Source organism: Protomyctophum bolini (genome assembly GCF_963924005.1).
Source record: "Protomyctophum bolini genome assembly, chromosome: 15".
Classification (NCBI taxonomy): domain Eukaryota; kingdom Metazoa; phylum Chordata; class Actinopteri; order Myctophiformes; family Myctophidae; genus Protomyctophum; species Protomyctophum bolini.
In genome coordinates this window covers 38,612,453-38,639,078 of record NC_137876.1, presented here as the reverse complement: position 1 = coordinate 38,639,078, position 26,626 = coordinate 38,612,453, and the positions used below count along the sequence as shown (strand labels likewise).

At 43.2% G+C, this 26,626-nt stretch overlaps 1 protein-coding gene across 3 annotated transcripts in view; it reads left to right on the top strand.

Annotated features, from left to right (window-relative positions):
• rps6ka1 (ribosomal protein S6 kinase a, polypeptide 1) overlaps positions 1–26,626 on the top strand; it is a 67,290-nt gene that overhangs the window by 28,174 nt on the left and 12,490 nt on the right. The window contains exons 1-14 of one of the 3 annotated variants that reach the window (XM_080783927.1): positions 11,441–11,480; positions 15,133–15,249; positions 15,692–15,773; positions 16,881–16,961; positions 17,969–18,048; positions 18,955–19,061; positions 20,606–20,643; positions 21,694–21,836; positions 21,987–22,057; positions 23,372–23,460; positions 23,726–23,790; positions 24,160–24,262; positions 24,662–24,792; positions 25,750–25,875. In XM_080783927.1, the coding sequence (XP_080640053.1) occupies positions 15,743–15,773; positions 16,881–16,961; positions 17,969–18,048; positions 18,955–19,061; positions 20,606–20,643; positions 21,694–21,836; positions 21,987–22,057; positions 23,372–23,460; positions 23,726–23,790; positions 24,160–24,262; positions 24,662–24,792; positions 25,750–25,875 (1,065 nt within the window). In that variant the 5' untranslated portion in view covers positions 11,441–11,480; positions 15,133–15,249; positions 15,692–15,742. Of the gene's footprint in view, positions 1–11,440; positions 11,481–13,782; positions 14,067–15,132; positions 15,250–15,691; positions 15,774–16,880; positions 16,962–17,968; positions 18,049–18,954; positions 19,062–20,605; positions 20,644–21,693; positions 21,837–21,986; positions 22,058–23,371; positions 23,461–23,725; positions 23,791–24,159; positions 24,263–24,661; positions 24,793–25,749; positions 25,876–26,626 lie in introns of those variants that run through there. The other 2 variants (XM_080783925.1, XM_080783926.1) reach the window with 2 other exon arrangements.

Below are 26,626 nucleotides of genomic sequence, written 5' to 3'. Positions count from 1 at the left end.
GATTCGTTAGGCACAGCACAGGCGTCCTTGAATGGCCAGTCCCATCCCATTCTGTCCTCGGCTGTTGTGAAGTTTTCGAGAGCCATTGAAAACTTCGCCTCGTGCAGCTTCTGCGAGGCGACAGCTCGCAGCTATTGTGGCAGAGCTCGAATGTGTCTAGCTTTTCACTAAGGACGTTCAACACAGCGGCGGCTGATTAAATGGTGCTCGTGAATGAATGTTTTTTCTTTTCAGAGAAGAGCATTTGTTCTGCCTGTTATGTATAAACACAGGCTCTCTGTGATCCTGCTTTTACATGGCAGGTTAGTCAGTGACCAAGAGCGTGTCATGGAAAATCAACAGGAGCCTGATGGACTTTGCACACACACACTTGCAGATGCACGCACGGCATCATTCAACTGTTATCGAGTGTGAGTCATAGGGCAGTGTTTATGCGCTCTGTTAATTGAGCCACTCTTGAAGGTTTTATCCAAAATTGAAATGGTTTCTTATCCCCTGCAGTGCCTGACAGACCTTGCTTTTTATAATTGGCTCTGCATGCCCCATTAGGGCTGTGTGGTGGTGCTGATGGGAGGGTGCTTCTGTTGTTCAGGATCACGCACAATTTGTTTGTGCGTGTGTGACTGTGTTTGTGTATTAATCTGGGGGCTAGACAGAGGGCTGAATGGTTTTGTAAAGTGCGTTTGTGTCTGATTAAGGGTTCGGTCAAGTGTTCTGTGTGTGCGTCATCACCAGAATCTAATGGTAATGACGGCGCCTGTTTTGGTGACTTGGTGTGTGTCCACTCCGCCCCCACGCACGCACGCACGCCGCACACACATGACACACACACACACACACACACACACACACACACACACACACACACACACACACACACACACACACACACACACACACACACACACACACACACACACACACACACACACACACACACACACAGAAACACAGAAACATGAACAGTCTGAGTCAGGAGGATGGTTTACGGTCCAATTACCCAGCCTGCCTCAGCTCTGATAAAAGGGCTCTAAATCTCTGGGTTCTGTTCTGTACCATAACCTTTGCTGCCCAGCACTCTCTCTCTTTCTTTGTGGCTCTCACACTTGCTATATGGTTTTTTTCCAGACACTTCATGTCAGCTCTCCTTTCCTTTGCATTTTCTCTGCAGCCTATTAGGTCTACTGCTCATAAAAGTTGATCAGCCCATAGAGATGATTTTCTCTCTGTCAAGTGGAAATGTTTTATATTCTTTAAAAAATAAATAAAGATCTGGGCTATTGGGTCATGGTTTATGTCTCTCTGTGAGTTTAACATATTTAACCATTAAGCTTTGTCTTATACAAAATTGTGAAATCTACAAACCCAAAACGTCTTGATCTTGTTGGTGACTTATTGCCAGAAACCCTCAACAGGCACATTAAAAACACAATAAAACCAGACTTATTTCCATTGTCGCACATAAAAACAGTACACAGATACACAGTATAAACACAGTAAGAGCATAAAGACAATTTAAAGTCTCCATAAATACTTTAATACATCACAGCATACAACATAGTCAGTGAGCCCATTTGTTCAATGCTGCAATGGCAGAGAGGGCAAAATTCACCAAAAGCATTTGCCAAAGCTCGTAGCTTGTTGATGGGCTATTTTTGGCAAAGATATTTGGTATAGGTGGAAAAAGGCGGTCCAAGTACAGTTGTAATTCAGGTCTGTTTTTTATTAAATAAGTTTCAAAATTGGTTAAGGTCGTATATCCGTCCATGTGGCAGTAATGTGGATACCAAAAAAGTCCAATCTGAGCTACCGGTGATTGCATGTATGACATTATATTTCTAGCTACAGTGTGGTGTGTGTAATATGCAATTTGCCTACTTACACCAGTCTTGCTGGGTATACATATATATTGTCCATAGAATAATCAATGGACAGGAAACAAGCACCCCTTTTCCATAAATTTAGCGTACTTTGCTGCAGGACCCCAATGACAGTTGATGGCGCTGTGGAAATCCACACATCAGTGGGCTGAACAGAGAGGATGTGTGGGTGGTGGTGACGGACTGGTAGTTAAATAAAACCAGGTGGCTAATGAACAGAATTCTATTTGGAACAAGTAATCTTACGATTACGTTACATGTAATAAAAATCAACAGTGAAAATCATACTGTAATACTGTACTTAAATATCCTGGTATGTTGTAACACGTCGATACTGCACCAGGCCAGCATCATTTGCAATTAGTGCCAGGTGTGTGATGGCCATAATCCATACACAGTAGTAAGTCCCATATGGGACTGGCTAGGGTAAGACGATACAATGTCTCCATGATATGCCTTTTCAGAGATATCGTGATATAGTGAATGCACATTCTATGATTTGCAGTTCTATACCGTAATTTATACTAATTTATACAAAAATAAGCATTTTGGAAGTAGTAATGGTCTCTTACTCCTTTTTCTTTTAGTTTTTGTCACCTTGTAGGTGGTTGTACTGTTGAGTAACTGCCTTCATATTATTACCGTTTGATTAGCTGTTAGCGCGGCAGAAAGAATGCCTCGTCTCTCCTAATCCAGGGAGCTCTCCGTGGTTTTGATCTGATGGATATGCTACACGCTTCATTTCTGACTTCAACATGCCTAGCGGCCATGTCTTTCCGGCACCCCAGAGCTCCTATTTTGAAGGCATCCCGGCACCGATTGTGTTAAGGCTTCAGTGTGAGGTGTACGGACACACACACACTCACACTCACATTCACACTCACACACACACACACACACACACACACACACACTGCATGCAGATATACACACAGCTTCTGCCCCATTCTCATAAATCCTCAGGTTTAGTCAGAGGGATTTTCATTCACATCAACACGAGTGAGGGCTAAAATACACATCCATGCATACGTGCACGCACGCGCGCACACACACACACACACACACACACAAAATGATTAATGCAAGTGACATTTTAGTTTGTCATGACGCACATTTTACACACACGCACGTGCACACACACACACACACACACACACACACACACACACACACACACACACACACACACAGTGTGGTAGTGATGGTGTAAGGCTGCTCTGTCAGACGGTGTGTCATTAGTCATTGAGAACAGTAGGTAGTGCACTGTCATGTAGGCAGTCTTAAAGGTCTCTGGTGTTACACTCCCAGCCTACACATTTGCATTCAGACTGGACTGCAAACTGTGTGTGTGTGTGTGTGTGTGTGTGTGTGTGTGTGTGTGTGTGTGTGTGTGTGTGTGTGTGTGTGTGTGTGTGTGTGTGTGTGTGTGGATAGACAGAAAGACAAACGGATTACCTTTATTGATCCCTGTGGGAAATGCATGGATAGAACAGATACAGGTAAGAGTAGACGGACTGAGTTAACATAATGTCACGATTATGATGTTTTACATGATTTTACACCTTTGAAGTTGCACAGGTCGGATATGACACATAACCTAAATATCCCCCAAAAATGTTTCTAAAAACATTAATAGTGGAAATGGCAGATCTACAAGCCCCAAACGTGCATTTTCCCACCTGGAAACGATTATGACGATTATGGTTATGGTAAATATTCATACATATATTATATGTAGACAGGCCTAATTCTAAAAAATAAATATAAGTATGACGTTCAATCTATCAGTAGTAAATGTGAACAACAATGTGGGCAACATACTGTACTATAATATTGTACGTGTTTAGATTTAGACTGGTCAAGAAATGTGTATCCTGTTCACATCACTGTAAAATACTTTACTGATTTGTTTATTGAGGCGGCTTAATGGGGAGATTAGGCCACAGGGGAAACGGAACTCCCTGGTTTGAGTCCCAGCCACGGGCTAGTACTGTATGTGTCCCAGAGCAAGGCACTTAACCCAGTCACTTCCCCTGCAGCACCCACTGCTCCTGTTACTTAGGATGGAGTGCCACTGTTCTGACAATGCCAGAAGGTTTAAGACGGAGAAGGCACCGCTGCCATAGTTTCACACTTTTCCCTGTGAAGACCACCTACTCGTCCCCTTTATTGTTCTCATTAATATGGGCCGTGGCATTTATTGTCCTCCCCTCAAACCATTCTCTCTTTCTTAATCTGATTACAGCTGTAGTCGCATTCTTTGTTTGTTTCCTGCTTTATATTTTTCATTTAATTTAATTTCTTGCAGTTTCTCTCTCCGTCTCTGGGCTGTTAGAACTGTGGCACCCCGGAGCAACAGCTGTACGTGAACTTTGACCTCTGTAGCCATGACAGCAGTGGTGTAGGCGGCACAGGGGATAGAAAATCGCCTTCACCACATCTTTATTCATAGTCTGTTTGTACCCAGATGTGCTGTTTAGATGTACTGTACAGCAGTTCTCTAGAAATGATCACTATGGGTCTGTGTTTCAGCCATTCGTTTTTTGGCGTCAATGTAATACTACATTTCATTTACTGCCTATATGACATACATTATGAATATCGCCATTTCTTTTGTTGTTTTTTCCAGTCCAGTGGACAGGTGACAGGTTTATTGTCTTGCTGCCTTCCTTGGTTAAATATTTGCTGTTGTGTGCCGGTTTCTCACATGCTGCTCTCAGAGTTGTGCCTGTGTGTGAGAGAGACAAGAGGGAAAGTGAGAATTTATATCAATGGGAACATGCGTGTGTGTGCGTGCGTGCGCTTACACGTGCATGTGGGAAGTATGGTATTTACGGAAAGAAGAGAACTGTGGTAGGTAGCAAAGCTCTTGACTTCGACATAAAGTTGCCATTTCAGAATGTTCAGCTCAGTGTGGATACTGGATAGATGTTTCCTGCTTCTTCAAATCAGGATGGGAGATGTGTGTGCAATGTGCATGTGTGTGCACCTTTATACATACTGAACTGTACCATTTTGTGATCATCATCATAATAGAAAACACACAAACGCAGACAGTCAGAAGGCAGTTGTATGTTTAGGCAATGCCACGCGTGCGCGTGTGTGTGCGTGTGTGCGTGTGTGTGTGTGTGTGTGTGTGTGTGTGTCGTAGCACTACAGCATGCTGTGGCATGCCTTTTGTTAACATGCTATACATTCTGCTGCAGTCAGCTAGCGTAGCCCCCGGATGACCTCATTGTTTACATAAGCATCATCTACTCTTTCATCTCTCTCTCTCTCTCTCTCTCTCTCTCTCTCTCTCTCTCCCATCTATCTTTCATACTCTCTCTCTCTCTCTCTCTCCCTCTCTCTCCCATCTATGTTTCATACTCTCTATCTTCAAATATCGCTCTCTCTCCCTCTCTCTCTCTCTCTCTCTCTCTCTCTCTGTTTTTATTGAATAAGACTGACTGGTCCAGACTTTATTGGCTTCATGTCAACTGCACTAGTGCTGCTGGCCTATCATCTTACTGCTATTCCTGCTAGTAGCCTACTATTAATACCATGATGATACAACTGATACCATGATGGAGTTTCCTGTAGCATCCGTGCTAATGCCACACTTGATCCATTTCCTGTAGCATTCCTGGAATTACTCATAGAGTAATAAACGGATAGAGGCCGTACCGGAGCGGTAGCCCCCCCCCCCCTGCTATTCATTTCAGTGGAAGTTGCTCAGTGGCGTTTTGAAGCATCCGGAAGAACGCTCTACTTCCGCATTTGACCACCACATTTTGGTGGTCAAATGTGGAAGTGCAACCGAGCACTCAATGTTAAAGCCCAGCTGCACGGGATTTCCTCGTCATAAGTCCACGGGTCCGCCTGCAGTTCATTTCCAGTTGATATTTTCAGATATGTACTCGTCAAGTTGTTCTATACAATGTGATGTGAGAAGTGAACACACTTGGTTAATGTCTATAAATGTTTTGGATAATGGTATTATGTGTGAGTTTTCTGCTTGTACTGTATATGTCGATTTGGAATGAGATTTTGTGTCTACGTTTTTATTGTGCAGCATGCTCATTTGAATGCATGTGCAGGTGGGTGCGCCGTGGGGCTTATTGGATGAGCTGAATGGACAGCTGGGAGTTCGAACCGCAGAAAATGGTGGTTAATCCCAGCCAGCGGTGCCCTAGGGGTCAAAGGTCAAGACAACATCTCTCATACTCGCAGCCACATGACTTCCTTTGGTTTCCTGTCTGTTTCCTATTAGTGTGTGACTATATGCTTATTAATACCAGTATGTAAAACACCTGACTTGCATCCGCCTTTGTGACGGCAGACTGCTGGGTGAGTGCTGGCGCTTTGGCATGGGGGGGGTCAGATCAACATGGAATGAATTCTGTACTAGCCATATAAGGAGCAGTGCACAGGGCTTGATGAGGTCAGATCAACATATGCAATGTCAGAACAGGTCAGCTTCATATATGGAGATCTATGGGTGATAGCGGTGACATTCTCTTGAGTGTACAGGGTTTCATGAGGTCCGGGCCTTCATTTTCGGGTCTGTTGAGAACTCTTGTTTTCGCCGGCTGCCGGGCGCGACTGCACTAATAACTTTGGGGCATGCCCGTCTAGAGTTTGAATGTACAGGTAATCAGGTATCAGTCAAAAGGGAGAAATCGAAGAGGAAGGAGGATGGATGGTGAAGGATCAACATATGGCATGTCAGAACAGTTTCTGACATATATCCATATATGGAGATCTAAGGGTTTGAGGTCAGATGTAGAGTTGCTGGCCAATATTGATTTCATTAGGGATCTCCGTATGGGCTTAATTGCGACAGCATGTCTCCATCCCTGATGATGTCACGAGACCTGGACACCATTTATGGGGCATTCCCATGTATGGGGATATTGAGGGGGAAGTGTACGATTTCGCAACAAATACACTGATATCTTGGATTAAAAAAACGAAAAATGGATTATATCGGTGTGTGCATGTGCCACACATCATCAGTAATGATTCCCCCCCCCAAAAATGTAAGCATAACGAATATGTAATGTTCTTTAATTGCCGATGCTTTCTTGCTACAATAGTTTTTTTCATCCTGGACATAAGATATACAACAGGCATTACTGGGAAACTAAGCGATGATCATGAAAAGCATGGGGGGATTAAGCGATTGAATGACTTAAGCTAGAGGCTAGTAACATGTCTTTATGGAGTGTGGGCGGATAAACACATAAGACAAATAATCAGACAAGCACAATTCTGTGTAAATAATGCCTTTTAAAATAGGTTCAGCCACTAGGCCTTTGTGCACAGCTTGCATCATCTAAAGATTTATCTTTGCATTCATTCGATGCATCTTTTTACTTTCTCTTTTTCCCGTAACTGCACTTGAGAGTCCAGAATTATAGTATCGGCAAAAAAGGGCCATAGAAGCAGTCTGTGGTGCATCGTGATCCAGAGCCAATCATGTGGAGCCATGCTGTGAAAAGCTTTTTAACTGTTCTTCTCCAACACAACTGCTCCATTATGCTACCTCACCCCATTCCTTTCATGTCTGATCCCTCTTCTAAAATGAACCTCACTTATTGTACCTACACTCCCTACAGCTTCCACTGTATCATGCCTGTCACAGGACTGTACCTACTCTCCCTACAGCTTCCACTGTATCATGCCTGTCACAGGACTATGTGAAAGAGAGAAGGGAAGAATGGGCAAATGACAAGGGAATTAGAACCACTTACTTTGTCGTACGACAAATCGACAAAATAGCTGTTTGTAGATCTTCTATGTTTGCTCTTGTTGAACATTTGAATAAATGAAATGCACCCAGGATTTATGTGGTTAAAGAAAGAAACCAAGGAAGTGGACAGAAACGGTGGTGGGAGGGAGGGGGGTTTTATGAGGGATGGAGAGGCAGATTCGTGAAACATTTTTAATGTAAGGAGGTGAGCTACTTCAGTCAAAACAAAGTGAGAGTCAGCGCAGAGTAAAGGCAGCACTGTGTCTGGAACAGTTGCTCACCTGAGGAATATGGGCCCCTGCCTGCAATATCTTCTGGAATGTGAAGCACGCATGCACGCACACAAGCGCACACGCACGCACGCATGCATGCACGCACACACACACGCACGTACACACTGGGAACTCTGAAGAAGGAATTCCATCCCTGTGCATATGTCCAGTGGCTTGGTGCTTCATGGAAAGCCTCTGCCATATTTGTTTTTAAGCTTCTCAAACCCAAACATCTCTGCCATACTGTGTGTGTGTGTGTGTGTGTGTGTGTGTGTGTGTGGTAATAGTAAAAAGACTCAATAAATCAAAAGGAGACATGCTGTTCTGTATTGGGCTGACTTAATATAATGGTAGCCCACACAGCTGTATTAATTTAGTCTTTCTGCTAATAGGCATGTTTTTATGCAACAGTTTTCGTCTTTCCTCTGCTCAGCTATAATTGTGTAATCGCGTTGGCCGGAGGCTTACTTTGTGACAGTCAAAACAAGTACCTTGTGTGTGTGTGTGTGTGTGTGTGTGTGTGTGCCCGCGCGGTCTGGTGTTCAGGATCCCCTTGTTTTTACGGTGACGTGACTTCGGAGTCGGACCATGGTTGGATGGATGTTTAGACTAGTTTGTCTCTGCATTTCTCTCTCTCTCTCTCTCTCTGTGTAGTTTCTTTCCCTCCCTCCCTCTCATGCTCTCATCCACACTTTGAACAGACAGAGCTGTCACACATTTGAAGAGGTACAGATGCTGCTCCGTTCTCCAGGAGGTGGGGGTTGAGCTGTAGCAGGACAGGAGAAAAGCCTGATTTATATTTATACCATACTGTAGTTACATGGAAATTGCTGATCTACAAGCTCACAACATATCGTGGAGTGACTCGTTGTGAGCTTGCAGATCGGCTGTGCGCGACACCGGTATGCAACCATGTGTAAATCAGGCAAAGGACAGACAGACTGGGCTCCGAGCCCAGATGAACTCTGTCACTGTTCTCCTCTATTCAATCGCTGCCACTTTGCCCTTTAGTAGCTCAATCTCTCTCTCTCTCTCTCTCTCTCTCTCTCTCTCTCTGAAGATGTTCACCCCCCCATCTTTGTCAGTATCACTCTGTCTAAGTTTAACCCTATCACACTGACCATTTCTCTTTTACATCATACTACTATTACTTCTGCAGCTGTCACTCTTGTCCTTCACAGATTTGTGTTCCTCTTCTTGTCCCCTCTTTGGCAGCTCTATTTATGTCACGGGGGGGGGGGGGGGGGTGTAACATGGGAGGGGGGCTTTGAGCTGATGATGTGAGCATGTCCTTACTTGGATAAAACTAGCAGACTCTCTGAGACTCCATGGTGAACATGGTTATTACATTGTGTGATGATGTTTAGACTGGCTGTAGAACGACACTGGCCCCATGTGTTTGTCAAGAAGCATTACAATGACAGCATCCTTCTGTTCCTTAATCTCTCAGCCATCAGAGAGACTGCTAGACTTGACCAAAAAGTGATGATCTCACCTCACCTGTTTGGAACTGTCGTAGTTCTGCAATTCGCCTTTGCTTGACCGAAGACTTTATTATTATTATTTGTTTTACTTTTGTTCTTCAACCGGTTTAGTTTTGTCATTGGAGCTCGACCAGATGACATCCTGAAGGAAACTCCCTCCCCTCCTCTGTCTCTCTCAGTAGGAGGGCCAGCGCATTCTCGGCTCAAACGCTTTCTAAGCAGTGAAAACATGCATAAGCATGCAGACTCTTTACTTCTCTGCCATTCCAAACGGAGGTTCATGCAATCATACACAGCAGGAATCTGCAGCTTTACATACACAGTCACACACAGCAGAATCGGCACGTTTTAATTTAACCAGAGTGTAAAAATGGAACCGTAAGAGCCGACTCAGGAATCTGCTGTGAAGTTGAACCATGAGCCATAGTTGGACAGGAAATCAAAGGGTCTGCTTTCAGGGTTAAGCCTGATTATACTTCATACATACTTACTATAGCATTGGTGTCACTCCCCAAACATTTTACAAGTTCACAACACGTGAACTGCAATTTCCGGTGCATGACACGGCATGCTTCCCAGTATAAATCAGGCTTCAGACTATAGTTTGCTTCCAAGTCTGGAAATGCTCAGCCTTACAACGTCTGTCTCGGTCTTCCGTCTCTTTTCCATTTCATTCTCTTTCCTCCCTCCTTCACCATCTTTTCTTTTTGCCATCTGTGGGAGACTTCCTAAGGGAAACTGCCACTCTCCGGCACCATTTCTTAACGTCCGCTCATCCAATCACTCTGCTGTCGCTGATAAGCATTAAGGCCATTCGTTTTAATACTTCCTCTTTTTTTTTTATTGTGTGTGGTGACTACTATATCTGTGTATCTAAGGGGAAGCTGTGTATTGCACACAGCATGACTTTCCTAGTGTGTGTGTGTGTGTGTGTGTGTGTGTGTGTGTGTGTGTGTGTGTGTGTGTGTGACACACACAGTAACTGTCAGAGAAAGAGTCAGTGAGAGCAGTTTTAGTGTGACATGGAAAGCTGTAGACTCAGGCATGTGGAGGCACATATTCCGCACCAAAACGCGCATACCGGAGGAGGCAAGTGGGCCGATTTGTGTGTGTGGTTGAAGAGTTAGGGGCTGGGAATGTGATGGATGGGATGTGTTTGTGTGTTGTGATATTTTGGGAGTGGCGTAGACATAGAGGAAGGTGTTTCCCCGGTGAGTGTGGATGTAAAGGGCTGGGTGCCTGTCCTCTGTGAACTTTAAGGTGACAGGAAACGCTAGATGCATCTTCAGCATGCCTGCCTGTGACCTTCAGAGCACATTATCATGGGCTTCATCTTTGAGGCTTATTTCATTCATTCACCTATTTTTTACTGAACTCCTACTTACGTTAGCTACTTCTCACAGTAAGACTGTGAATACTTCGTCAAACAACCATGTGATTTTCAAGTTGCGTCAATGCTTTGTCCGTTGCAAAATATAAATTAGCCTTAAGTGAAGACTGCATTGTTACCTTTTCAAAAGCTGTAAAGTGTGATTTGCACTTGAGCGTTTCGATTTTGAAACAGGATGTTGTGATTACTGCTCACTGTGCAAAAGTGGTTTATTATAATGATCACCACGAGCAGACAAACTGGAAACATAATTTGCCATATCAGCATAATTCAATTTAAAGTACTCTATCGAATGACAATGGTGCCGTAAAATAAAATTCTGCACTGCATTTTTGCCTCAAGCTGTGAGCAGATCAGTGTTGAACCAGTGAGAACACAAGACATGACATCAGTCATTTCACAGAAGAGGAAGTGAAGGGAAGAGCAAATTTCCTGTCACCAGTGTGTTTTAGTGGGGGGGGGGGGTATTTTCCTGTCACCAGTGTGGCATCACCATCCTGTCTGTGTGTGTGTGTGTGTGTGTGTGTGTGTGTGTGTGTGTGTGTGTGTGTCCGACCATACTTGCGTACTTGTATTTAGACACTCATATTGGCATTTTACAACTGACCTTCTGACACACAACCTGACTATGACCTGTCTGAATTCCACATTACCTGCCCCCCACAGGACAGGTCCCATATCACCTGGGTACAGAAGGACTTTGCCAGAGTTAAAGTCGAGGTAAGCATTTTCACCAGAAACAGAAAAAAATTATACCTGAAGAAGACCCATAAGGGGTTGAAACATCATCCTTTTATAAAATAACATTTCCAGTGGGAGCGGACATTATCTCCTTCTCCTGTACGTATCTTTTTGTTCAGCACCTGAACATTTTTTAGAGATGTGCGTACTTTTTCCGTTTCTAATGCATTTTCACCACCCACACACCGCTACTTATCTGTAAGCTCCTTCCTAAGCAAATACGATTCATCCAGCACGTCCTACTTGCTGCGGCATCTCCGTGTAGCTCGATACTGTCGGCACAGCACGGGGATGGCACGGATGGCTTTCATAATAACAGACACGCATTTCAAATTTCATCCCCTCCGGATAGGCTAAATGGTATTTGCAAGAGATACAGTGTCATCCGGGTAGAAGTTTATTTTGTGATGCACATTTGTTCTGCGTGTCCTCTGGAAAAGGAGTACACTCACTCATGAGTCATGAGTCATCTTTTATTAGTTTTTCAGATATTTCAACACCCCCCATCCCAGGGCGTCACTCCCACTGCACCACCACGAATCAAAAAAGTCTCCTTGATATTGTACCATTTGAGGTTACAATCTCTTGTAGAAAAGCGACAGTGGCTGGAGATAAAGTCTGAGAGCCAGAAGGTCCCTGGTTCAATCCCTGGCTTTATGTTGTAGTGTCCTTGAGCAAGACACTGAACCCATCCATGAGGACGTTGGTGCCTTGCATGATTTCATCCCGCATCAATTTGTGAATGTGTACCAGTCCACTACCACCTTAGGCATGGTTTCTGTTTAATGTCATGCTAATACTCACTACTGAGTCTGAGATAAACTGAGGCATACAGTATATGCATAAACCAGCTCAGTAGCCCTGTGGTTAGTGTGTCTGCCCTGAGACTTGGTTGTTCGGGTTCAGTCTCTGGCTGAGTTAGACCAAAGAGTCAAAGACTATACAAATTCTACCCAATTCCTACCTGTTTGGCACGGATCAAGGGTTGGATCTTGGGTAAGTCACAAGCTCACAGTGTGTCGCGCTATGGCCCATTGTGAGCAACCAAGCATAGCGCTTCGGGTGAGAGAGACCGTAACTTTTAAGCTGGATGCTGGAGCAAAAACTAGAAGAGCAGGAAACAGCCGGCTCAGCCACAGCAGCGAATCCTCAGGGCCTCCCTGCGATGTTGACACTGAGGGAGGTGGCATCACCCCCCCTTCCCCTTTCCCTTACATAGCCTCTAAATCCAAGCAGTTGTGAGAGAGAAGGGTAGTGGCACAGGATTGCAAGTTGAGGCAAGACCCCACTCAGACTTAACCATCAAACTTTATACTGTACTTGGTTAACCAAAAAGGGCTGATCTTTACCAGAAATATCCGATCGGTCACAACGCATTGCAAAGCGACGCATTAGGGCGAACAAAAATTGCACAGGGCAAACCGACTGACATATTTAACAATTTTGTACTTTCAAATAAAATATATAAATAGTGGGCATGGCGATCTACAAGCTCACAATGCATCACACCGCAAAACATACGTGTCCTTGTGGATCTGCTGTTTCCACTATTCTGTTTTTTTATTTGAAAATGCTGGAACATTGTTCAACATGGAAATGATTATGGCGATTGTGACAATTATTATGCAAAAATAAATATATTTGCGATTATACATTAATTGTGACAGGCCTACGCATTGTGAGCTTGTAGAGCTGGTGTTTTTTTCACCAAATGTTAGCCCCTCAATGGGGATGCTAGGGTTCAAGTGGTTAATGGGAACACAGATCTATCTGTCACGTAATGTGACAATACAATTCATTCTCTTCTCTCTCTCTCGCTCTCTCTCTCTCTCTCTCTCTCTCTCTCTCTGAGTCTATCTCAGTCTCTGTTTTGTGTGTGGGCTTTCTGGGGTGCAGATTTGGTTGGGAGAGTGAGCATGAGGGAGAGGGTGAGAGAGAGAGAGAGAGAGAGAGAGAGTAACGAAGAGAGAGCATGCTCTTCCTCCTTCCTGCCTCATTTCACTTCAGCTACAGTCAGAGCTCAGAGGACAGACAGGGCTAACCACTGAAAGAGAGGAGAGAGATAACCAAGAGAGAGAATGATGAGGAGGAGAAAGAGATGAACTAGATAGGGGGCCCCCTGCAGAGAGAGTAGGCGATGAAAAGCCAGAGAGATTGGGAGATGCAGAAATAATTCTGAGAAAGAGACATTCTTTATTCACTGTCTGCAGTCCACAGGGCTCCAGTCCTGCTGTGACCGCAACAACATATGTGCCTACCTGTAACTTTCTACGTTAGGGTGTGAGTTTGATGGTGTGAGGTAGCGTGTGTTTGCATGCATTTGACATGGTATGAAGATGGGTAGGATTTCCGAGCGGCGGGCAGGGTGAGGCTGAGATGGAGAAGGACAAGAGAAAGTTCAATTTGACTCGTTTGCTAACACTGTACCTGTTAAGGAAGCAGCAGGGCAAAGCTTTCGCTAGCTGCACCGCTAACAATAGCGACGACAACACCGACGCAACAACAACAACAGGCTATTGTGATGATACAGACTCCTCCACATCTCCCAACAGGATCCACTGGACGGTAAAGTGATGTTGCACAGGGCGAAGAAGGCTGGTAGCTTGATGAACCATTCACTGTGCAGCAGAGAGCTATTAATAATAATGCAAATGTTTTTAATTGAAGTGAAAAAGGGTGGAAAAGGAATGTCAGCAGATATCCCTGCATATTATAGGCTTTCCTGTAATTTTATAATGCATATTGCACAGTACAGTATGTGACTAACCTTGCAGTACAGTCCAGTACATTGAGTATTTACTGTTAGCCTATTATTTGTGCTGCAGGAAACCTGCACATTGTGCATGTTTTGGTTTCCTGTGTTGTCAATCAATCAACTCCTTGGTTATAATAGCCTGGTTGGCTGTTGAAGTCTTGTGGTTTATTTATGGTACGATGCTTTTGTTATAGGTTAATTTTCCATGGTTTAGGATGATCAGTGTTAACACCCACTGTAGTGTTGTATTGAAGAGAGGATTAGGCTTGGGCGGGACCACTATCGTGGATAATAGCCACTAATTATGAAATAAATCCTTGTTAATCACATATTTAATATCAAGTTTAGAAAATGACAGTCCCACTGAGTCCCAGTCTCCCTGTGTAATCAATAAGCCTCACTGGGTGAAGGTAGTGTATTTATTTTTATTTGTTTTCCCTTTAACACCCGCAGCGCCCAGGCCAAGCGCCATCCAAGTTGCATACCAATCAGTTCTAATCTATTTCAAAATTGCACATAGTAGGTTACTTGACAATGAGAGTAGTACACCGTGTCAAACCATTAAAAAAACAGGTTCCCACAGCTGCCGCACGCACGCACAGCATTCTTCCTCTGCCGGTGGACTTCTTTTCTGGTGCAGTTAAGAGCAGGACAGGAGGCATCCTTGTGAAGGAAGTGCCTTTGTCACACTGAACAAACATCATTCTTGTCGCAACATTTTTCTTCTGTATCCCTCACAGCAGTGCTGCAAACTCTATCTTTTTTGTCCTCAAATGCTTTACTTTGCGCTCCGATCTATGCCTACTAGTCAAAGGATTGATTCATTGACTAACTTATTATATGTCATTCTTCCCCTCTCTCTCTCTCTCCTGCCAGGAGGACACGGACATTAAAGAAATCAACATCACCCATGTGGTCAAAGAAGGATCAGAGAAGGCCGATGCATCCCAATTCGAACTGCTCAAAGTCCTGGGACAGGGCTCCTTTGGCAAGGTAACACACACACACACACACACACACACACACACACACACACACACTGGTGAACTGGTAAACTGGTGCACTCTGCCAACAACTCCTCTGCACGTCTATTTTGACTGAGTTCCATGCAGGTGCTAACAATCTCCTATCAGCACAGAGATTCTGAGTAATGGTATAAATATTCTACTGATACTATTTGACCAATGCCAGCCATATCTAACTGGCAAATACTGGCACCAGCTTTACCCATTCCACTGTTGCACGTCAAACTTGGGAACCCATCAAGTAGCGGCGAATAAACATGAATGCTTACCGCCCTCCAGACAGAGGCCTCTGTCTCTACTCTCCGTGCCTCACATCCTTGCTTTCTCAGAGGCACAGAGGGTCATTGTGTGTGTGTGTGTGTGTGTGTGTGTGTGTGTGTGTGTGTGTGTGTGTGTGTGGGGGGGGGTAGGTGTTCCTAGTGCGAAAGGTGACCCCTCCTGATGACAACCAGCTCTATGCCATGAAGGTGCTCAAGAAGGCCACACTTAAAGGTACGCTACCCTGTGGTACACCTGTGGGTTGCCTCACACTGGTTAGAGATGACCCCATATGGTGTCCTTGTGTATGAAGCTGAATGCCTTCCAGTAGTGGTTCTGCATTCTGACCTCTCTGAAAAACAGTCAGCATGTAAAAAAATATGTATATCTCATTGAAGTACAATGATGTCACATGGTGAAATTAGCGAATCTACAAGCCTGCAGTGCAGCGCATCACAATGTGTTATTGATCTACTACTTTAGCTAATTTCTGAAAATGTCGTCATTTATGAAAATGTTTTTTTTTAACTCTTGAATTTCAAATGTATGACAATACAATACAAACGGGTAACACAACAGCAACAGAAAAACAAAAACAAGAGAGATCTGGGACTGGGATACAGTAACAAATTACAACAAAATGTTGAAAGAGGTTAAAGTTTGACTGATCCAAGTTGGCAACGCTTTCAGTTTCTTCCTTTTGTGATGTTTAACCACATTGGCGAAGCACTCTGTTTCAGTTGAGAGTGTGCGTGTGTGTGTGTGTGTGTGTGTGTGTGTGTGTGTGTAAAAGAGACCTAGATGTAGTCTGGCTGTTTCATTACGGTAGGCTGGCCAATGTTCGCTTTCCCATTCTGCTTACAGGTGCTGCGGTCTCCCTGGGAGGCTTTGATTCTGTAATAAACACCATGGGAACTGATTTGTTCACACAGCCATCAAGATGAAATGATGCGATTGGCATTATTTGCACACCAGTTGCATCGATTATCTCCACATCATTACCGACTACACGGATACATTGATGTACAGTGTGATTAATTAGTGTTAAATAGATTCATAATAGTGTTTGTAGCAGGGGTCTCTCCTTTCTCCAGCTCTTTAGTAAACAGAAAATATGGTACATTTTCCAAGTCGGGATACCAATTTCATCAGGAGATGCAGCCATACAGGATAAAAGAGCGGAAGTGAAGAAACAAAAGGACAACATTGGAATGGAAATGGACCACTGTAACATTTAGGCTGATAAATGGTTTCTTTCTCCTGATGGGATGAAACGGTACATACTGTATGCACACACACATACATTATGGACACAAACTGACGGAGTTTCCCTCTATACAGTGAGAGACCGATTGAGGACCAAGATGGAGAGGGACATCCTGGCAGATGTCAATCACCCATTTGTTGTCAAACTGCACTATGGTGAGTCAGCCTGGCCCTGATGAGCATTATGCTTAATTACACTTAGATTAAATAGGAGATCCACATGCTCACGACGGCTTGTTTTGAGCTGCATACCTCTGTTCTCAGTCCAACAGTAGCAGCTACTGTGCTATCTGTGATACCATCATACCACCCCTACTGTAGGTGCTGCATACCATCCCCTATTTAGATTTCCTACTGGGGAAATCTATGAGTGCTGGCCATCTCTTGAAAGGAGAGACCCTCATCTATATTTATTATATAAATATTATTATATCTACCGTACAAGTATAAAGCCCTCACACACAGATGAACCTCCTACTGTGTCTCAGTTATCTTTTTGTCTTAAATAAACTGCTTCAGCGCACACATTTCCAAGGTCTGTTACCCATACACAATATTTTATATATTGCCCAGCCTTGCATGAAACCCTGAATGCACTTGACTGTTGTACTGTTGTAAAGTGTAATCTTGTCTTCGCCATGCCGAAGGTGTGGCTGAGACTATGTTATTGCCATGTCCGTCCATGTGTCAGTCCGTATTTGTGTCTGTCTGTGAGCAGCTAATCTCCGAAACCACTGACCCGATTGGCATTAAACTGTGTACACATACTCCTAGGCCAAGTAGAAACCACATTTCTCACATCGGCCTGTTCCACCAGGAGGCCGATTTTGGCAAAACATATATTTTTTTTTAAATAATACTCCCTACAAATTTTGTCCAAACATCATGCCAATCTGTACACATTATCTCTATAGTCATGTGATGATTTTTCATATTCCATCCTGGTTAGCTTCCACATTTTGCAGGAGTGGTCCATTTTGAACAGAATTTCCGTGAAACATTGCTGGCCCACCATAAGCTATCTGCCCTGGTGGAGACCTAGCTGTGCTCCGAGGAGCACATTTTTGTAGTTTGCTTTTATATTTAAATTGTATTACTTACTTATTATTACTACTGGTATTTTCTTTTGATAGAATACTTTTTTTGTTTGTGAATGTGTCTAGCCTTCCAGACAGAGGGGAAACTCTACCTTATCCTGGATTTCCTTCGAGGTGGAGATCTCTTCACCAGGCTGTCTAAGGAGGTGGGTCACTTTGTTTTTGATGATGAGGTATAGTTTGACATTTTAAATAAGGAACATAAAGAGAATCAAGAGTGATGCATTTGCCACTTCTGCAAAATGTGCAGAAGTCATTATATGTACTGTAAAAACAGCAGCGTCAAATGCATGCACTTTCACTCTTGCAATCAGGTACGAAAAGAAGATCAGAATAGTAAAATATCTAATTATATTGATCTTGGGATCCACATGGGAGTGGCATGGCTCCCATGTGGATCTGGGACTTCATGTGGACAGCCTTTGACGTCAGTCATCTGTCATGTCAGTTGTCTATTTGTTTCGCGTAGCCAGACCGCTACTACACAATCTCTGAATGCTATACAGAGTCTGGAACTACACATCCCAAAAGCCGAGAAAGGAAGCTTTTTGGATTTCCATTTTCCATTTTTGCTTATATAGCTGTATTTAGGCTTTGATTATTCTGATTTATATTAGGACAAATTTGCACGACTGTAAAGATTAAACGGAAACGGGGAGGAGGCGTCACATCTGTTTTAGCCCCGGAACATTTTCAAAGCTTCTGTGCTCCAGATTGTATGACGGAAGCATTTTTTAATTGTGCGAGGCAAGTCAAGTTAACAGTCTGGCTTGTGAGACTACTTGTCTATGATGTATCTATAACTTAGGACTCCAAATTTCTGCAAGGTTTCAGCCCGATCACAACCCTATTGATGATTTTATACATAACATAATATGCTTATAAAATCAAAGTTAAATATCTCAAAATGCTCCGGACACGCAGATATAGCCACGACATAGAAATGGTCTGCATACATTAATTACAGTAGCTCCCATTGTTCATTGCAGATCAACATTTGGATTCATCAGGCTATAGTTGCTTATTTTATCTCGTCTATATCTGTATCCCAGGTGATGTTCACAGAGGAGGATGTGAAGTTTTATTTAGCCGAGCTATTACTAGGACTGGACTTCCTCCATGGACTGGGCATCATCTACAGAGACCTCAAACCTGAAAAGTAAGTGAATGCATGCACTGTTGCACACGCACGCACGCACGCACGCACGCGTTTGTATTACAATAGAGGGTATGCGCATGCATAAAGTGAATGACAGATCGAGTGTCAAAGTGAGTGACAAAGTGAATTTAATGTTGTTTAAAGTAATTTGTTTGGATGTGTGGGCTGTCAAGTCCCGAAAGTTTTTTGCCACTCGGTAGGCGTTCCCGCATAACTTCCGGGTATGATGATGTCACACGCATACCCTCTATACTTTAAGGACATCAACATTTTAGGATGGTCATTTTCTGAGTGACATTTTTAGAAAACGAAAGTTCAAACCCAGTTCAAACCCGGGCTCCCCCAGAGTTGGTGTGGAAGTGTCCTTGAACAAGACTCTGAACCCCTAATTGCTTCCGATGTGTAGGTTGGTGCCTTGCATGGTTTCCTCTGGCTCCGGTGTGACTGGGTGAATGTAATGCACAATCTCTGTAAAGCGCCTTGGATAAAGCTGCTATATAAATGCACCATTTACCATTTACATACTGTGAAATTAAAATATCAGTCAGTCAATCAATCAAACCACAAAATAGCATTTTCGTTGTGAGGATCAGGAAAATGGTCATTCTACTGTACATGTTATGTGGGGACATTTGGACCTCACAAGTTTTGTACAAGCACGCGCACACACTTTGTGAATCATGGCCCACATACCCGTGGCTTGTATCCAAGGTGTGATATTACATGTGTATTGCATCAGCAGGTTCATAACACCACCTTAAACCCACTAACCCCTTTTAGAGTCTAAAAGGGATCTAAGGTATACATTTACCATGGATGGCCCGGCTAAAGGAAAATAAATATGAAATATGCATGTTGCTGGCTTTATGAAAAAGAAAGAAAGAATCCCTGCTGGAGTGCAGTGCAACAGAGGGAGTGCAGTGCAGTGCAGTGCACTCAGAAAAAAGCTTTGATGTGCCGCGTTTTAATCAGAGTAATCTGATATCCGGTGCATTAACAGAGTACATGAATAAATCGCTTGGCAGAGCTTTCCCCCCTCTTTTTTCTCAGTTTCCTAATGCACTGCTTGGAACTAGTCCATTATTATTATTTTTAGTAGTAGAACAGTAGAAAAGTCTAAGAAATTGACTAATGTACTCACACATTTTCTTGTTTTTATTTTCTATATATTATTTTTAATACAGGTTGTAGAATATATACCAACCGGTTACAATAATTACCTACACACCCTCCCTCCCACACACCTACCAGGCTACCACCCCTACAACCAATCCATACCATACCATCCATCCACACAGACCAGTGGTTCTCATTCCTTTGTCGCTCAGTTTGATACCTTAGTTATTTTTAATGGCAGATCTTCAAGCCTACAATGTATTGCATTTGCATCACATGCGAGTCTGTAGATGAAAATAAAATGTCTGTTGGGGGACCACCTGGAACACCCTGAAGGACCCCTTTGAGATCCACTGACATAGACAATGTATGCAATAAAATAATTAGACAATATATGTTTGTAACATTACACCATGTCTGTGTTGTAGCATTTTGCTGGATGAGGAGGGACATATAAAACTCACAGGTAAGTTCACTTTCTCTCCTTTTGATCTCACTCTCGTTCATTATTTGTGTATCTTGGACACACACAAGCACGCACGCACGCACGCGCGCGCGCACGCACGCACGCACGCACGCACGCACGCACGCACGCACGCACGCACGCACGCACACACACACACACACACACACACACACACACACACACACACACACACACACACACACACACACACACACACACACACACACACACTTGTTCGCGGCGCCTCCCTTGTTGACCTTCATCATTAGTCAGTGTTGACAGTCTTATCGTTCCCCATCCAGATAGGGTTTGTGTGTTATTTATTTTAGTTAATCATTACACCCCATCTTATCCTCCCTTATATCAGTACCTCTGGGCCTGCCACTGGAATCAAACTGACCTAATGGATTTCAAAGAGGAATTGAAACATTATGGAAACATAAATATAGCATACATTATGTTTTGGAACCTCAATATCACTTTCACAATCAAAATGCTTGGCCATTAAGCAGCTATCTGCACTGCTGCTGTGCATTGCTCAAGGGCGTCTGTTCACCACCCTCAAACTATATTTTCCTTGCAGTTGCAATAAATCAGGCCAACAATCATCCTGTTGTCAACCCTGGTTTTATATAAACAGGGCCTTATAGTGTACAGTCCATAGATCCCCATTGTGAACCCGGACATGTTGAGTACACAAAGGTTTTATGTTAGAAATGTTGAGTATGGGTCCCCAGCATGTAGAAACTGCTAACTTGGATATGTTGAGCAATTTTCATATTGGCATAATATGTGACCATACCATTAACAACCTATAGAAGGCAAAAAAAAACATGTGACATGTCAAACTAGGGGGTTTTCATGATGCTGAATCTATTCCAAGCATTAGTTTTACAAAAATAATTACACATAAGGCTAAAAACGCCCAAGGAGTGTTTTTGTGCAAAACTAAAGCTTGGAATAGATTCAGCATTCTGGCTAGTGGACTATTAGGCTGCTGCCACCATAATGTTATTAAACCTATGATATATAAGTATGTGTATCTTTCAGACTTTGGCCTGTGCAAAGAAGCCATTGACCATGAGAAGAAAGCCTACTCTTTCTGTGGTACTGTGGAGTACATGGCACCAGAAGTCGTCAACAGACAGGGCCACAACCACAGCGCCGACTGGTGGTCGTATGGAGTACTGATGGTGAGGCACTAGGTCCAGTCATACAGATAATGAGTTGATAGCACATCATATCCTGAAATGCAAAGTCAATGCAATTATATGCTTTACAGAACTCTGTTTCCATTGCATGTGTATATTGATTCAATACCGTCATTATGTTCTCTGTCCCAGTTTGAGATGTTAACAGGTTCACTGCCATTCCAAGGGAAGGACCGCAAAGAAACTATGAGCATGATCCTGAAGTGAGTGACTTGTAAAAAGTACATCAGCCATCTAGTTGCAGAATAAACAACACTGACTAGTAATAATAATAGCTTGAATTATATAGCACCTTTCATGAACTCAAGGATGCTTTACATTTAAAAAACAATGAACAAACAACATACAACTATTTGCCATAAGCCTGAGAGAATAGCTAGTCTTTTCAAGGCAACCTTTTTTTGTCATCAAAGTTTTTTTCATTGATTTTACAATAAAGCATACAAACTACACATGACTTACACAAAAGAAAAAGACAAGAGAAAACAAACGAAAAAGAAAAAAAAACACAAAAAACTAGCAGTCAAAAGAAACCCTGATGGACAACACCCCTCCACATTCTGTTTTTTCAAGGCAGCCTTAAAAGAGTCCAATGTTAGAGCATGGCGAATCTCCATTGGGAGAGCGTTCCACAGGGTGGGGATGCCACACTGAAGTTCTATTGTTACCAGGGCCATGCAGAGAGCACTGGGGGTGCCGGGGTTCAAACTCCAGAATTTTTGGGGGTGGTCTTTTTGTGGAGTCCTTCCCTTGTGCCATTTCATGTCATTGGACAGTAAAATAAGCAATATGTTCTCATTAGTCTGAAACTAAAACGGACTGATGGCAGATTAAAAGATAATTCATTATGATAGTGGAATTTATCATTACATTTTCGTCTTGAAGGGCCAATGGCATTTATTGGCCCCCCACACAAGCCCTTTTTGGCCCCCACATAAGCCCTTATTGCCCCCCTACACAAGCCCTTATTGCCCCCCCAAATAAGCCCTTGTTTCCCCCCCACACAAGCTCTTATTGGTCCCCCACATAAGCCCTTATTGCCCCCCTACACAAGCCCTTATTGCCCCCCCAAATAAGCCCTTGTTTCCCCCCCACACAAGCTCTTATTGGTCCCCCACATAAGCCCTTATTGCCCCCCCCCCCACAAGCCCTTATTGCCCCCCACATGAGCTCATATTGATTTTTTTGCCCTTTCCCTCAAAATAAATATAAAAAAATTAACCCTTTTTTTTTTTTTTTTGTGAGAAAGGGCACTTCCTGCAAAAGGCAGGTGCTCAAGCCCCCCTAGACCCCCCCCCTCTGCACGTGCCTGATTGTTACAGAATAAAAGTTTTAACCACTTAAACTCTATACTAGGCTTTATGCTACAGTGGGCTCCTCCTGCTTTTGCTCCACACTAAATATTTTAAACTAATGTTATCGCAGAATAGGGATGCTAGGGTTCATCGGGTGAATCGGGTGAATAATTAATAGATTAATTAAATTCCCAATTCTGTGTATGTTTGTATCCTCTGCAGGGCACGTCTGGGCATGCCTCAGTTCCTGAGCGCTGAGGCCCAGTCTCTGCTCCGAGCTCTGTTCAAGAGGAACCCTGCCAACAGGCTGGGTTAGTACCAACAACTCCACATTCGTTCATATCATCATAAATGTTATGCCCACTTCAACATTAAGGATGATTTTCTCTGAATGCCAAGCTTTCCACCCGACATCGACTATATATATATATATATATATATATATATATATATATATATATATATATATATATATAGTAGTGCATGCAGCAGTGGCAACGGAAGTGTTTGATGTTAAATTGAATGAAGTGTTAGTGGAGGTACTTGCTGCTCATTATGGTACTGTTGGGTTGACAGGGTCTGGAGCAGACGGGACAGAAGAGATCAAACGCCACTGCTTCTTCTCCACCATCGACTGGAATGTGAGTGACCCGTATATACGTTCATTCTCTTACCTACTTTTACTACTTTCACTTTTTTCTTTTTTAAGTATAAATCATATTTAAAGAAATAGTGTCGGTTCTGTGGCCAGTTCATACAAAGTTTGCTGCTGATTGATCCAGCGGTTTGCGATATTAGCTCCAGACACACACACACACACACACACACACACACACACACACACACACACACACACACACACACACACACACGCGCGCACGCCATATAAGTAGTAGAACTTATTTGAATTGCACACAATTTACATACTAATGATTATGGTTTTTATTAGAAAATGTCAAAAGTCTTACAATCAATATCCGTGTCTTCTCTACTGCACGTCTTAATTTCAGAAACTCTTCAGGAGAGAGCTCCCCCCTCCGTTCAAACCAGCCGTGGCACGCCCAGATGACACCTTCTACTTTGACCCAGAGTTCACCTCGCGTACGCCAAAAGGTCAGCGGTTAAAAGTCTCTGGGTTAAATATAGATTTCATATGGTAAAGATATTTAATTATTATTTAAATTAATTAATTAATGTATTGTTATTGTTTTTTTGGGGTATTTTTTTTGATAATTGGGCAAGTGCAAGGCTATAATTATGTCTGTGATAGTGTAAGTGTATGTAATGTATGTTACCAAAGAAAATGTCAATGAAAATATTCTATATAAAAAGAATGCTGTGACAAAGTGCATAGTATGCCTTTCCCAGATTTGTTATACCATTCCTTAGATATGGGTCTTGATATGTTTGCAATACATTGGATCTGTCTTACATAATACATACTAGCGTCTGTAGGTAGTGTAAAGTACCCCTGTCTAGCCCTAACCCATGTGCTGCTACTGTACCCTCCAGACTCCCCAGGTGTGCCCCCCAGCGCCGGAGCCCACAATCTGTTCAGAGGCTTCAGCTTTGTGGCCTCCACCATGCTGGAGGAGGAGGGCTTAGACGAGACGGCCAAGCCCGCTCCACACCCAGTGGTCCAGGTCAGCTGTCACTCACTCATGGGACACGCCCACCACTTCCAGGGACCCTCAGGGTCCCTGGCTGAGTGTACAAATGTAACCAAACCTGTGGTCCACAATGTGTATATGTGTATATTTATATATCAACATCTCCATAGTTTGATTCTGTGAGTGAACAGCGCATTCATATGAGGTTTGAGCACAGTGTTGTGTCATATCACAATTTGTGTAAAAGAACGGGCAAAATGGTTTTTTTTGTCCAAGCTTCCTATGAAGTGTAGTTGCATGCATAATAAGTAACATAAAGGGTACGCAAATAATGATATATAAATCAAGAATCAGGAGAGGTATATTTGTCACTCACTCATACAGGTAGGTAGAAGCTAAATAAAGGCAGACTGAGTACCCCAGTCTGGAATGACTGCAATGACTCATTAAATTATTTCAAACAGGATGAGCCAGACTGGGGGATGAGGTGAATTCAATAATTCAGTACTAATTTGGGAATAAACTGCAGTAAACATCTGTAGATCCTGTTCCATGCTTGGCTATGTAGGGGTGTGCTCGTGTCTCCACAAGTATAGTAGAATTTAAGAGATAGACATTGTGAGGACCGGTTTCCTGATCCTCACAAGAGGAATTGGGTTTTATGGTAACAAAAAAAATAGAGTTTACAATTCCGAAAAGATTCACTCAGTTTTGGGATTAGAGATAGATGATGATTTACACTTGGTTGCTCACTGGTGTTGTGCACCGATAAATAGCCGATCTGCAAGCTCACAATGCAGCACACAGCGCATTGGTGCCTTGTAGATCAGCAGTTTCTTTAGGCTTATGGTTAAAAATGGCCAAAATCGCTTAAAAAAAGTATAGTAATATACAAACCTGTATGTATGTGGGAGCCAGGCAACGCTACTACAGTAGGTATGCTTAAATCCATAACGCTTGGTGTCTCTCTCTCTCTCTTTCTCTCTGTAGCAGTTGCATGGGAAGAACCTGTGCTTCAGTGATGGCTATGTGTTGAAGGAGGACATCGGAATGGGTTCTTTCTCTGTCTGCAAACGCTGTGTTCACAAAGCCACCAACACGGAATACGCTGTGAAGGTCAGAACACATACAGTGAAACGGCGTCTGATAGACCCCTTATCAGACACAATGTCACACTGATGAGAACCAGTATGCGCACGCAGGCAGGCGACCAAAAGCACCCTGCCGCTCATAAGAGACAATGGAAAATGGTCACAGCACTCGTGTGTAAAGATGCATCCCATCAAACATTAAGATGCTGTTTTCCTCCTAGTGTGGAGGAAGAGTGCTTAGGATGTTTACTGTGATGTCCCACTCTTACTTGACACATAAGAAACTCTTTGGTTTCCGTTGTGTGTAAACAATGGCAATTCTAAAAGCAGTTGTCCTTCAAACCCGACCTCCAGTTGCTGTCATTAGAACAGACTAGAGGGAGCGCTCCCTCATGGCAGCAGAGACTGCTTGCTCACGTAGCTGCAGACCCCCAGCCTAATTTATGCTCCGTCACATGCATAGAACGGCCGAGAATAGCAGACCTTCAAGCTCACAGCAGTCGCATCCACGTCGTGTTGTGAGTTTATAAAACTTTATATGTCAGCTATTCTCTGTATGCAACACTGTCGGGCGATGAAGTATATAACTGAAACCAGCGCTCCCCCAAACAACAGGTTTAGGGTTCTGTTGGGAATTGATTACATGAAACCTGCACTTGTAAGCACACAGAGGCAGATTTTTTGGTCTGGAAAGGCAAAGCCAGCATTAATGACTGCCCCTCACATGCCAATAATAGTGTAAAAGTGAGTTATGCTTAGCTAGGGCCATCTGATCT